Source organism: Pithys albifrons, chromosome 3, assembly GCF_047495875.1.
Source record: "Pithys albifrons albifrons isolate INPA30051 chromosome 3, PitAlb_v1, whole genome shotgun sequence".
In the NCBI taxonomy this organism is placed as follows: Eukaryota; Metazoa; Chordata; class Aves; order Passeriformes; family Thamnophilidae; genus Pithys; species Pithys albifrons.
In genome coordinates this window covers 10,567,748-10,581,889 of record NC_092460.1, presented here as the reverse complement: position 1 = coordinate 10,581,889, position 14,142 = coordinate 10,567,748, and the positions used below count along the sequence as shown (strand labels likewise).

The 14,142-nt window shown below is 45.1% G+C and overlaps 1 protein-coding gene across 2 annotated transcripts in view; it reads right to left on the bottom strand.

Moving 5' to 3' along the window:
* The window catches only part of GRIP2 (glutamate receptor interacting protein 2), a 252,171-nt gene that overhangs the window by 3,546 nt on the left and 234,483 nt on the right, over window positions 1–14,142 (bottom strand). For both annotated transcript variants that reach the window (XM_071550449.1, XM_071550450.1), the window contains exons 19-23: window positions 12,630–12,806; window positions 9,402–9,555; window positions 6,390–6,510; window positions 2,713–2,949; window positions 1,061–1,207 (exon numbers count right to left, since the gene is read on the bottom strand). In XM_071550449.1, coding sequence (XP_071406550.1) covers window positions 1,061–1,207; window positions 2,713–2,949; window positions 6,390–6,510; window positions 9,402–9,555; window positions 12,630–12,806 — 836 coding nt within the window. The remainder of the gene's footprint in view (window positions 1–1,060; window positions 1,208–2,712; window positions 2,950–6,389; window positions 6,511–9,401; window positions 9,556–12,629; window positions 12,807–14,142) is intronic.

Below are 14,142 nucleotides of genomic sequence, written 5' to 3'. Positions count from 1 at the left end.
AGGATTTTGGGCACACCTCCCAGAGTACTTGGCACTCGCAGAAAAGCAACACATCCAACACTGAACAGAAAGGCAGCCCAGAGCCTAATTAGCTTCTTGTTCATTCTTGCACCATCTTTTATTTGAAGCTGAGAAGGAATAATTGTATAGCAGCCAACTGGCTAGAGACCATAACAAGCTTAAACAAGGTTCCCCACAGTGCTGCCAGTCCTCCAGTTACCTGATGTACATAATATATTGGCACTAATCCGACTGCTAAGAACCCCTGCCTAGAAATTAGTAAACCTAAACATCTGAGTGTTTCCAAATATGGTCACAACATCTGCATTTCCAAATGGTGGCAATTTTTCCACTGGGGTTGCACTTCCTTCAGTTGCTGTCTGAGTTGCCCAAAAGCTAAAATAGTTGGTTGTCATCCATACAAAGCTCCTCTCCAATCTCCAAAACTCACAATGCTCTTTCTGTCCCTCTGGTAGTCCAATATGCCCAGGGAACACATTACAGACTATGCTTTTGGACAGAGTTTTTATTCTGTTTCTGCATCACCTATTTCGGATTAAGTCTCTTTCAAAGAAAAATATCCATAAAAAACCCACTTTGCTTGAAGGATGTGGTTCCTAGAAAACTCTTCGAGTTGTCAAAGGCATGCACAGAACTTCATGAATATCACTTGACTCTGCAAGGGGCTTCACAGGAATACATATCAGTCAATACAGTCTGGTTCATCCAAAAACCATGAAAAGGATTGAGGGTGAGGAGAGGAAGCAATACAGTTTTTTCCTTGTTTTGAGCTGTCCAAGCTGAAAAAGGGCAGTGCTGGGACAGGTTGTGTCCTGGAATAGGTGTAACCTAGGGGTACCACTTGAAGGTACTACCTAGAGATTTCATATTATAAAACACAGGTCTCATTGAGTGCTTGGCGGCTAAGAGCTCACCTAGTTGGCTAACTATTACCTTTCATTAAAGTTAGTGCTGCCATGGATGGGTCTCACTTCTCTCTTCCTCTCAGCCACTCATTCACTCCGTCCCAGCCTCCAGAACTGCATTTTGCATTTATTACCTGAAGCACTCTGTCATATGGCTTGAGGCCACACTGATCTGCTGGCCCATCCGGACGGACCATATTTACATAGACACCCTTTTCTAACAGGCCATCTGACAAACTGAATCCAAAATCTTCTCTCTCCGGGTCTTTGTGAAGTGTCATCTGGAGAAGCAGAAATAGACAAAGCATATTTTGGTGCAGCACAGTAAGGAGGTGATGTACAGGATGGCAGTAGCACAGATAATTAATGCAGACCTACAGCAATTCTGCTCTGGGTCTCCTGGGTATATTTTTCTTAGCTGGGCAGCTAACACAGACTGAGCCTTCCCTGGTCAGGTTACAACACATATCCTCTGTGTGTGCCAGACCAGCACATGAAAAATCAACATGTTCATGGGGAAATTTCAAACGTAGTGAGTGAAATGTGAAAACTGCTCATTTTTAATACATCACTCAGCAGGAGCATCTAAAATTCTGCATATTATTCACAAGTTCTTTTCAGAAAATTCATATCAGTAAGTGCTGATATACTGAGGACAAAAAACGGGTAACCTCATTGCCCTTCCTCTGAGCACATCACACTTTGGCCTCATCTAAAGGAGGAGAGCAGTGCTGGAAATGTGTCTTTCCATGAGGTAACACTGAGAAGCAGGGACAACTAATTCCCCACCGTTACCAAAATCTCCCTGTGTCTCCCATGAACTGGGAGCATATCTCTACCATGGCTCTGACTCTGTAACTGTGCTGGGCAAGCCCCATTAATGTGTGGTTCTTGAGAAGGACAATGCTCAGGATGACACACAGGAGCAGCCCACCTGGCCTCAACCTCATTTCCAAACACAATCAACACCAGATGCTCCAGCAGAACGAAGAGTCACCCCATAACAAGCCTAGTTACACAGCTCTCCTCCTTCAGGTATGAAGGAGTTTTATTTAAATACACATTTGCCATGCCCTGAAGGGCAAAAGCAGATCAAACATGGAAAAGTTGTTTTTTCCATCTACCATAACTGCAGGTTTCGTTCTAAAGTAACACTAGTAAAGAAAAAGGCAATCACATTTTTGAAACCTCTCCAGCTATCTTCCCTGCTTGCATTCTGCATCAGCAGCTTCTACAGTTAATTACTTTTTCTAATTACTGCTGCCTTGTGCCATGCTCAAACTGGCTACGTTCAGCTGGATGTTGAATCCAAAGAGTATCCCATCCCCAGTCCCACTGCTTGCACCCCTACAGGAAAGGCTGGGGGTGGAGTGGAAGGGGAGGAAAAAAATTTATTTTTTATATGGGAAGTGGCCTACTGAATGGAGTGTGCCACAGAAAAAGGGATGATGGGTCTCCAAAGGGCCACGCTTTAAGCTCTATCTTTTTAACTCTAGCACCAATTAACAAAAACACAAGGACCTGGAAATGTTCTATATAAAGGGAAACAGCAAAGAACAGGTTGGAACCCTGCTGAATCATGGCAGCTAAACCTGTTACTCTTCTGAAGAGGCCCCTTCATCTTAACCTGAGCTCTGGAAACCTTTGCTCTGACCTTGGTGAGGGCCAGCTTTAACAAGGAACATTTTCTAAGGGTCCCTCTGAACAAAGGAGAATTTTTACAAGGTTGCAAAGCTTCTTGAGGTATGGCAGTGCTAGAGCTAGACCAACCCTTGACAACACAAACCTTGTGAAACTCAAGGGGGGACGGGGACATGATTTCCTGCATCTCCTTCTCAATCTTCTTCATGTCCAGGTTCCTCTCATTCTTCTTGGCAGGGGAGCTGCTGCCCTCAGTCTGTCCGTCGCTACAGCCGGAGTTCGCTTTCCTCAGTGGGCTCATTCCTGATGGGTTGACAGAGTCCAGGAGCAGCTTGCTGCCTTCCAGGCCCAGGTTGTGCACACTCCCTGTCATGATGGATGCCTGCAGGGAGAGGGTACATCATCACTCTGCTGAGCCTACAGCAGGAAGAGATGGACCAGTGGCAACTAATGCAGCACAGACAACAGGGCGACATCACTGCTCTCATTAATCAGGAAACAAGTACCTAGAAGCTCTTCCTATTAGCTGTAACAGCCATTCCCAGATCCCAAGAGCCTGCTTCCAAGTCTGTGGCTGACTTGCTTTGTGCTCTCCATCCCAACCCAAACAGGGAGCTTTATCTCAGAAGGAAGCACTTGTGAAACATCTCATCTATTTCCAATTAACCATTCTAGGCCACACAGGCCTCATCCTGTGCAGGAACCATGTTGATAGTCAAGAAAGCTGAATATCCCAGTCTCAGGGGACTCCCAGAGGAACCAGAGTCTGCTTGGCTTCCCAGCCTCCCCCTGCAGGCTGCAGGTCCCCACCAGCATCACACAGTGCTGGCAATGGCCCAGGGAAGTCAATACCTCGGACTCCACTGAGGCCAATTCAGCAGAGAAATTAGGATTGTATCTGTCAGTAAATGGGAGTTGTCACTGAGCAAAACTGAGTTAAAATATGAAATTAAGTAGTATTTAAGCCTGGTCATCCTTGAGAGCATCCATTAAAAGATGCCCCTAAGTAGATTCGACTCCATTTGGCAATGCTTTTCACTAATGAGATTACATTGATCAAAGCTAACCAAGGAGTCAAGAATCCAGCCTGTGGAACCTCAGCTGGCTCCAGGTCATAGAGTCCATTTAAACAGCGTAATGAAAACTGTAATTTCAAAGTTCAGGCTTCAAGGGTCTGCAGTCCTATTATATGTCAAAAGGTAGAAGAAAGGAAAGGAAAGGTAGGGAGCAGATTAGCAAAATTTTGTAACACTAAACATGGCAAGTCAAAGAGCAATTGCTCTTGTGCGTGGGGGAAATATCACACAACTAAATCACTAATCAAGACCCTCCAGCTCTTTGCTTCAAGCTGAAACAAAGGTAAATAAAGTGAATTATGGTGGCAGTAAGAAAATGCCAGCACTACTGCCAGTATCCCAAACAGGGATGGATAAAATACAGAAAACCTTTCAGCTTTTCACTTTTCAGGTCTTCACACATGACTTGATCAGCTCAAGTTTGGGCAAAACTCAAATACCTGCTACATGCTAGAAGGACACTGACTTACCACATACTTGAAATGCAGATTAACAAACAGCAGTACAGCCAGCCAGGGTATGTTTGTTCACTGACCTCAGGCAGTCTCAACACCTCCAGGGCATTGTGCTGTGCTGTACCAGCACCAACACTGCTGAGCCAGAGAGAACAGGAAGGTCTGTGCACACTGTGCTACTGCCCTCCCTCACACATGGCAAATACTATAAACCAACCAGTACCCAACAGCATTTGGCTCCTTCTCTGTCTTCAAGATATTTAAATCCTTCTTGCAGCATCAGAAGCAATTTCCTAAGTGCTTTGGGTTTAATGCAAGCAGCAGAAAAGGCAATTCCAGACTTCTCCAGCCTGTGGCTGCCTCACATTATTTTTCCCATGTCTTGGCTGCCCTCAAAGCAAAGCAGGGACACATGCTTCACTAGACATACTGGAAAAAGCCTGTTTCTGCCCATACCCATAGTCTGGAAGTGGATTGCTACTGTGTGTGAATCTGTTTCCAGGCTATCTTGGTCACCTTGCATGACTTTTTGGGTCACCTTGCATGACTTTTTCTTTTTTCTTTTTTCCAAATGTGAGGCATGAAAGGTGAAAATAAAATAAAATCTGTGACTGTCATAAAATCACAGGAGGCTGAGAGCTGGGGCTGAGAAACCTGCAACACAGCAAAAGCCCCAGTGAGCACTGCACAGCCCAGTGTGCCTCGAGAAGACTGGGCACAAGGAGAGGGAGAAATGGATCAGTGTTAATTTGAATTTGATAAAAGAGGACTTGAACCAATCAGACCCTGCTGAAAACACAGCACTTCCTTGCTGTCCCACAACTTCCAAAATATTCTCAAAATGTACTAAATACCTCAAAACCCTAAAGGTGATCAGCTTTCGACAAAACTCCTTTATATGTTTAAAAGCATTGATATAACTGTCAAAGCTCCAAAGCCTTAAATCAGCATCTGTACCACGAATGTCTGGAAAAGAAAAGGGAGTCCAAGCAATCCCTTCTTTTGCATTTAGATGTCTGCCATTATGCAGAAGAGAAACATCTATACATCATAGAAAGAGGTACTTTCTCTTAAGCAGTCAACAACTGCTCAGAAAGGTTGTTAGTGACTGCCTAAACTTGTTTCTAAATATATTCAAGTCCAGGAAATAAGTGATCAAGGGAAAAAGTTATTGTTTGAGGAGGCTGGGGATTTGGGATTTTGTGTGTGTTTTGGTTTTTTTTAAGTCAGCATTTTCTTAAGCAGTTAAGATAATAAAAACAGCATTTTATGCTTCAGCATAATAAATTTGAGATTTCCTCCTCCACTTACAGTTGCTAAGGATCAAGGAGGAAAGAACAATTAGTAAGTCCCTTGTCACCATACAGGCCAAAACAGGACTTTCCTTTTTGACCTTCAATTAGTCAGAATTGCCTTTTTTTCTCTGAAGCCTCAGCAATATGCAACTGCTCAAAAAACCAGTCCCACTGGGAGTGATGGAGGGCATGACTCAGGGAGCTCTCCCAAGTCCTCTGCACCTGGAAGATAGGGAAGAGATGGGCTGTGAGAGCTGAACTGGAGAGGGGAGCAGCACGAGCCCCATCCTGCCAGGCAGGTCTCACAGTCTCAAGGGAAGCCTTTATTTGCATTCCATGACTTAGAAAATCCAGGCTCCTTATCCTATAACCGGACATAATAACATGACCTCCAAAGCATTTTGGATAAAGAAAAGAGAAAGTGGTTTGTGAAGAGAGGAAACACCTTTATTTCTGCAGGAAGCAATTACTTTCTCAGATTTTTCCATAGGGAAGGCTGGCTGAAAAGCTTTCAATTACCTATTTCACTAAAACAGTTTCCGGCAGAGTGACAGTTGAATGCAAGATGGATGTTGTGCCTGTCGTCTGCACTTGAAGTAAGCCAAGGCCTTCAGTCCCAATGGGAGCTTGGGGGGCTCCTTTTGCTTGCCCTTCAAGTGCTTTGGACAGACAGTATCTTTCCAAGCACAGGGTTTACCACGGGACAGGGAAGGCTTGCTAACAATCATGTGAAGATTATTGGCCAGGAACAGCTCAAGAAAAGAGCGTGGAATTCCTGGCGGATAAGACATCGGCTCAGGGAAAGAGCACACGCAAACAATGGTCTAATAGACACCGTTATCCATTAGCACAAACACTGACATGAATTAAACCCAAACCCTTCCTTGCAGCAGCACAGGGATGCTATGGGCAATTAACAGATCTAGGAGAAACAGTCAAACATTTATGGAAAGAGCAACACAGTCAGATCAGCAGCAAATTCAGACAGTGTTTTACCTCAATCTCCCTCAAAAGTTCAGACTGGCCGCATGTTTCCAAATCCTCCAAAGCTTCTCCAAAAACACGCCAAAAATTATCCTCGTGAGTGGTCTCAAGGCCATTTTGGCGGTTGGGGTATCTGTTGTAACGTAGGAACCAAACATTGTCAGCACTCTTCTGCAGCAGGATGAAAGCCGCAAGGCTACAGCAAGTGTCTCACCAGTAAAAGCAGACTTGAAGAGTCTTCATATACAAAAGCAAACAATATGAACTTTTCAAACAAGAGTCCGCATACGAGACCTCCATGCATTTACTAACGGGGCAAGTGTCCTTCAAAGGAAGAATTAAGTTGGTGTAGTAATGTCAAAGTTCAAAGGGTAAATTAAAAAGTGCCTGTAGGAAGATTGTAGGTTTAGGAAGACGTTTTGGTGAAATAGAGAAGTGAAAGAAAAAAGGATGCGTTATGGGTAAACCAGGAGCCTCAGAGACTGTTAGTACAAAGGCTGATGGGATAGAGCTCAGATCTGAGACACAGAACACCTGAGAAGAGAGAGAAAAACACAGAGGGTAACAGACATGGTGAGAAAATGATAAATACATTAGGTCTCTATGAGAGTAAATAATGCAAAGATGTATATAAAAATGATTGCCCTGGGCTGAACAAGCAAACACACTCTACAGCCAGCAGTATCAACAGTGCCATGTATAACCCATATAAACCCAGTTTTATTTGCTTTGGGATGGCCAGGGAACTGAGCTGTTACTTTCAGAAGGTCTTCAGGGTTTTTTGGAGTTTTGTGTACAAGAGAGTGAGGTTAGAGAACACCTTTCTCAAGCTAGTACAAACACATATTAATGTGAACATCATGTGCTGGGTGTTCCGCAATTTAACCCCTTGGCAGTTTCAGCATCCCTTATCTCTGACCACAAGCCAGGGTCAATTCTCAGACCCCTAAACCAAACAGCAATTAAACATGCTGAAGTCCTCTGAAGAAGACAGAAAAGTAGCTGATGCTGGACACTGCTTACTGAACACCAAAACTCAGACCATCAGTGTTCAGTTTAACAGGAGTCCCTTGAAGGAAACTATGGTTGCCAAATCAAAGTCACAATAAACCCACTAATATATCATGAGGATAGGCCTCAAGGGGACAGTGACATCAGAGCAGCCCTAATACATCTTCTATGTATCTTATAAGAAGCTGCATGGACGAGGCTCCACCTCTGCAATATCTGGCAGCATCTTGCATGGCTTATTCAGCTCTGCAGACTGGAAGGGACCAGTCCACCAGGGCTCATCCACCAGAGCCACTTAGCAAAGTCAAAACATTTTACATGAATACAAGTCACAGCGAGGTTGGCCTCCATTAACTGTATAATGACCTCTTGGACTATTAATAGAGCATTTTCCAGATCCCTAACAACTGCTAAGTCTTTTTCAGCCCCTGGTTTAAATGGGAATCTGTAGCAGGCAGAAACTCACTCACACACACTTTTGCTCCTTGTGGGTGGCCTTCCTGGAAAGAGCAGTATCTGACATGGTTTATTGTATTTTAAATTCACCCCCTACCTTTCATCAGCTTTTAAAGGACAGTAGCCTTTACACCAGGCAGAAAGGTCAAATAAACACCCAGCAAGACTTTACAAAAACAAACCGAAATTTCCCCCAAAAGGAATTTTTGATTCTTTCCCCTTACTCATTTCCTTCCTCTGCCCCCAGGTTCCCAAAGAGGCAAATGTCCCCTCCAGTTACCAGTTCCTTGCCTCTCAGAGCAGCAATATACAAACACATCCAGGGCGCGGATGAATCAGAATGGGCTCCCACACCACTGGGTCAGCAGGTTTTTCCTGGCTAAAGGCAGTCAGGGTTAGAGACATTTTGGTTTTCTCCCTAATAAAAAGGGCTCAGTGGCATGAACCATTTCACTTGCACTTTGACATCAGGGCTCGGAGTCCTCATTAGGGACATGGGGGCTTGGAGCGCTCAGATTTGCTAACTTAGCTGTTGGCAGCCTCGCTGGAGGGCCACGAGGGATCAGTGACCTCTGCAAGCTGGCTCTTGCTGAGAAGCAAAACAAGAACAAAGTCTCCACCGCTGCCAGCCTTCCTGCCAGTTTGATCATCTTTAAATAGGTGGAAATGGCCATGAGATGTTCTAAGGGTTTTGTTTGGACAAACAAAAGTTAAGGAAAAAAATAATTAAAAAAAAAGAACTGACAGTAACAACACAACACACACAGCTATGGGGACTCTGGAGAATGTCAAGGGGAGGAGTAGTTTTGAAGCAGTGGGGCTTTTCCACTATGTGTGGTGCAGCAATGGGCAGCCTCTGCCCAAGGCAGAACCAGCAGGATTTTCACCCAAACTAAGGGGCAGCTGCAGCCTCCTCCATGGCCTCAGGAGGTGTTACAGGATTTTCCCCACCTGACTGAGCTGGGAGATTAACTTGACCATGTTCAGTAGATTTGTCTGTGGTGTTGGAAGGGCCAAAGTGTCATGGAGAGAGAACTCAGCCACAGCTTTGGTAGATTTTAACTTTGACATGCAACCTCACACTGGTCCTCCAAGTGCTTTGGTTGGCCTCTTTTGCTTCCTGTCATTGAGCTTCCTATCATTGTTGCAAAGCTGCATCCTCACTCAAAAAATCTGGCCAATACATGCAGGCACAACCCTGACCAAATCTATTGATTACATCCAAACTCGGAAAATACTGCAGCCTTGACATGGCAGGAGTAAAGGACACAGTACAAACCTGTGGTCCATGCAGCTGAGACCACCCTAACTCCAGACACAAATGTACACCTGGCTATGGCAAAGGTGCTACAACAGAGCTACAGTCAGGGTAACCTGGCAATGTGGAGGTGGCTCAACAGAGCAGGTTTACCATCCCAGCATTCCCCCCCATGGCTGCCCAATGCCAAGACTGGGACATCCCTGGTCAGTCCATCACATTCCCATGCTCCCTTGTCCCTATGCAGTGACACCCACACTTCCAAACACACCTCCCTACCTTCTCCCACCCCTCCATACCTGCTGGGCTTGTCCCAGTCATCTTCACTGAAGCTTCCATCCATGTAGGGGTAGTTTTTCCTGGGGTCCCCTGGAGGGGTGCTGCTCTTTTGCCTGCTGTGTCTCCACTCATGTGGATGGAGGGCTATGCCTGCAGCCTGAGGTATGTACGTACCTAGGGAAGGCAAGAGGGAGTGGAGAAAGAGAAGGTGTAATATCTAGTCAGAAACCCCAAATGAAGTTCATGCTGAGCCAGGAAAGCCTCCTTTCCTGGGTCCCAAACCTGAGGCAACATGGATTGCGTACTGCTTCCACCTCAGTTATCCAAAAGTGGTTCTTCTTCCCGTCTCTTCTGGTTTTAACTAAAGCAGCTTCTCAGGATCTTGACATGGGGTGCCCCATTTCTCCTTTGCTCCCCTGCTTCTCAGCAGTTTTACAGCATGGGTCTGGGATCCACAGCCCTGGGAGTACACATACCCACAGATGCAGGCCCTGTCCCCAGCCAGCTCCAGGCTTGGTTAACAGCTCTGGTTTCCACATCGAACCCAGCAGAAATGATGATGTTGAGTCAGTCACTTTTAAATACAAGTCCTTCAAAAGGCAAAGAGAAGAAGAGCCTGCCAAGCTTCCTTCAGCATGCCTAATCCCATTCATTTTGAAGGATTTGGAGACCTGATTTTTATGAGAAAAAAAAGTCTTCTTTATATTCTCAACTGTGTTTGTGACTGAATGGACAGTGTGAAAAAAATAACAGAATAGAAAGGGACAGCAGCAAAGAAACTGCATCCAGAGCAGCCAGAAGCACAAGTCTCCCTTAACAAGTATAATGGTGCTGAGAGTACCTGATGGCAGTCACAGCTCCAGTGTGCTCAGCAGTAGTAATGAGGAAGAGTCAGTCCTGATCCTAAGAGCTGCCAGTCAGTTCCCTCGGCCCTCTCATGCCTTTGGAATCAGTTGCTGCAGGTACAGGAAGCTGCTTTGGGGACACATGTGTGAGAGGCGAGGAATAGATGAAAATCTCTGCTGGCCTGAGAGCAGGGGAGGCTCATGTATATCATATTTGATAGGAGATCAATACAGACCATTATGATGAAACCAGGCAAGTTTAGCTATGTCTGCCCCCATGGACTTTTCCATACTGCAGTGTCTTACTCCAGAGATGCAAATCTATCACTACCAATTTACAAGACCCTAAGGTCTCATGAGGAGCTTCCTGAACAGAAAACTTTCAAAACAGACCATTCCTCAGCAGTGTCAGTGCCATCTGCAGTGCAAATAAATCTCCTGAGTCCCCTGCTTACCTCCTGCTCCCTGTTCAGTGTTTCAGAGAAAACCTCACAGCCTTTCCAAGAAACACCACACGCTCCCATTGCATGCTGTGCCAAGCCAACAGGAAGAAGTAATGGAGAAACACATAATTAAGGAAGACTTGACCTCCTAAACCGCTAAGAGCACTGGAAATACCCAAATACAATGTCAACACTTTCTCTGAAAATGCCAAGGCCTGTTATTTCACTTAGCTGAATGTTTCCTCTGTATGTTTTTAAAGGTTAGACTTCTCTGGAGAGAGCGTCAGGAAAATTGCTTGCCAACATCTCACAGCAGTCTGGAGCACTCACTGCATGCGGGACAAGTGCCCTGGATGCAGGTCCCTGCAGGGGCTGGACAGCACGTTTGGGCTGGATGCAGGGGCTGGGTGCAGAGCAGTCACTTGGTGCCATTATGGATTCGCCTCCTGCTTCCAGGGAGAAAGCCTTCATCCCTGGGATTCAGAGCCACCTGGTGGCATGCTCCCACCAGGCCCAGCACAGCTCTTCCTCTAAAATCCTTCCTTGAACCATTTCCTAATGCTGTGGATGAACCTAAAACTTGCAAGGCAGCAGAGCCTCATCTATAGCTCTCCATTTGGAGTGTAAACCCCAAACTCCAGGATCTGTGCATCCCAGGTTTCCCTGCATCCTTGCATTCCTTGCCCATCCCAGGGACAACCTTGCATGCCCTTCTCCCTCTCCCTTCCAGCATCCCTCATCCCAGCCAGCACCAATACACCACAATGCAGCCACATGCAATTACCAGGGTAGACAAGAGAGCCCCTGAAACAAAGTTGCAGCGTGTGGATGTTGGGCAACTTGGCATCAGCCCCACTCCCTGGGGCAATGTGCTCAATTACTTGTTCGCAATTTACCGGTAAAGCAATCACTTTCCAGTGTCCAACTTGTGCTAATATTCAATTAGATGGAGAAGGATTGCAGCATTATGAAAGCCAGGGGATTCCTCCTTAATGAAGCCTTTAGTCCCAGCTGCGCTCCCAAATTAAGACTTCAGACCAAGAGAGGCTGAAGGAAGAGTAGGAATGGGGAAAGACCACAAAGGTGGTGCTACTCTTTGAACTTCTCTAAGCCAGAGTGCAGTGAGCACAGCACACACCTCACTCAGCACACACTTCACTCAGCACAGTGAAGGTGCTTTGCAGCAGCATCTTGCAGCATCCCTGGCTGTTCTCACATTCTGTTCTGGGCAGGAGTCTTTCCACCAATTTCCTGGGGCAGCATGGATTCAGGATTTGGGTTTGTTTCAACACAGGCTAATACTATCTTATGTCACTAAACTGAACTGGAATAACTACTTTCCAGTGCTTTTCTCCAAGTAAAAATCTATCCCCATGACTAGAGCATCCTCTGTCCCAATTTCATGTTTGCCAGAAGCTACAGCTGAATAAACCTGACCTCGAAGACATGTGTTCATCTGATCACCCACTAGAGATTTAGAGATACTTTCTTGTAGTATTACCTTAATTATTTTAAGTGACTGCTTCTAGTCACAAGACATTCCCGTGGATTTTAAAACATCCTGAATAGGATTAATATGTCCTACAAGGCCTCTCTGGAGAGTAAAAAGTGAGCTATGGACCAAATACTCTGTAAAACATATCACCAGTTAATACTGCCTCTGATTATGTGACTTATAAAGTGCTATAATGATTTTGAAAATGATGAGAACAGTATGATACCACATAAGCCAGAAGAAATGTGCCAAAAAAAGACTAAACCAGATACTTCAACTCAGAGCACCACAGGAGTGCATTTTAAAATACACTTTGTTCCTTGCTGGAAGTGAGAGACCACAAAAATGTGGTCAGGTTTAGGCTCATGTTTGGAAACAAGAGCCAGACAGACCACACAGGTTTGGAAGCTCTGTCTATCTTCACCTTGGCCCAGAGATCCCTAAGAAAAGATGACCCTGACTTACCTTGGCTTCCATACCCAGCATCAATGGCAGAGCCATCCCAGGACTCCATGGTATTGTCCACACTAGGAATTGTGGTGGAGTACATCTCAGACAGCTTGCTGGTTTTCTGGGAGTCTGTCAGTTCATCTTCTGGGTCACTCACTTCATTTATACTCCCCGACTTCTTGGGATAGGATTCTGGAAGCAGAACATCCTGCTTTAGCAGGCACGAAGAGCAAGCCTCAGGGAAAAGCTTATGCTGACATGGGAGCAAGTCCAGGTACTGTAAGCCTTTAAAGTACCTCTGTAGCTCTTCAAAAGTAGCTGAGAAAGGCATGTGCAATGAAGCTGAAAGGATTTAATGCATTACTCTTATCTCAAGTTGAATCAAGGAAAAAAAGCCTTTCTGGGTTTTTAGCACATGGAATACGAGGAGCAGCCATGGAGATTTGAGGATTACCACATATGAGAGAGTTTGGACCTAATCTCAGTTCACAAGCACATATTCCTGCCTTTAGAAGCTTCCCCCAAACAGTCCTGCCCAGAGAAGTGCTGGCCCTTGCAAGCAATACCCCAAAGCTGCTCTCCTCTCTAAGGGACTCCTCTATACTCAGAGCAGCACCAGGGCAAGGTGCTGGCTGCAGAATTTGCTACAAACTCTTTTAATGCAATTCCAATGACAAAGCAACCTGATCCCAAACACCATCACTGAATTTACAGCCCCCTCCCAAGACTAATCACCTCACCAGAGTCTCCCATGCGAGTCTCATGACAATAGTGGAATCCCTGGGCCTGGTATTTTGAGGCTGAACTTCCCCTGATCAGTGATTGAAAAATGGAAGCTGAATGTGAATGATGAAATTCAGAACTTCCCTTTCATTATTTTAGTACTTATAGGTCCTTATTATCATTACATCAAGTTCCCTTTCAGGCAAAAGCTATGCAAGGAATGGTTTCTCAGCACAAGCATTTCTTTGTACTGAATATTTTAAAGTCCTTGTTGACTAGATACCCTGTTAGCCATCCACACCCTGCACCTCCAGTTGGAGGGATAAAAAGCCCTCTGAAAGTCTGCATTTGTCAATGAGAACAAATTATTTTACCAAACAAAGCCCCATGTCCTGAAAGTCCCTGTTTTCCACGCATTCAGTAGACCGCTCACCATGATTAACTCAAGATTACCTTGAAAATTCAATTACACCTGCTTCATTCTCAGAATGATTAATGAGTCTCCAACTGGCACTTGCATGTCAATTATTTCACCAATTGGCTGTGACAATACTAAGTGTCAGCAGGAAGGAAAAAAATATCATTTCAGCCCAAAGATCAAGACACTTGACTATAGGGGAAGAGACTGGGTTCCTTGAAGAGGAATAGGTAAAACAGGTGCATTGTCACACATCTGCAAACTGCTTTGAAGTCTAGAGAAGTTCTATATTAAAGAGTGATGTCAGTTTTTTCAGATGCAGGACAGGAATCTTCCTTGGAACATTCTTGCTTGGAAAAGCTTTATCGCTTGATTTCTTCAAATTCC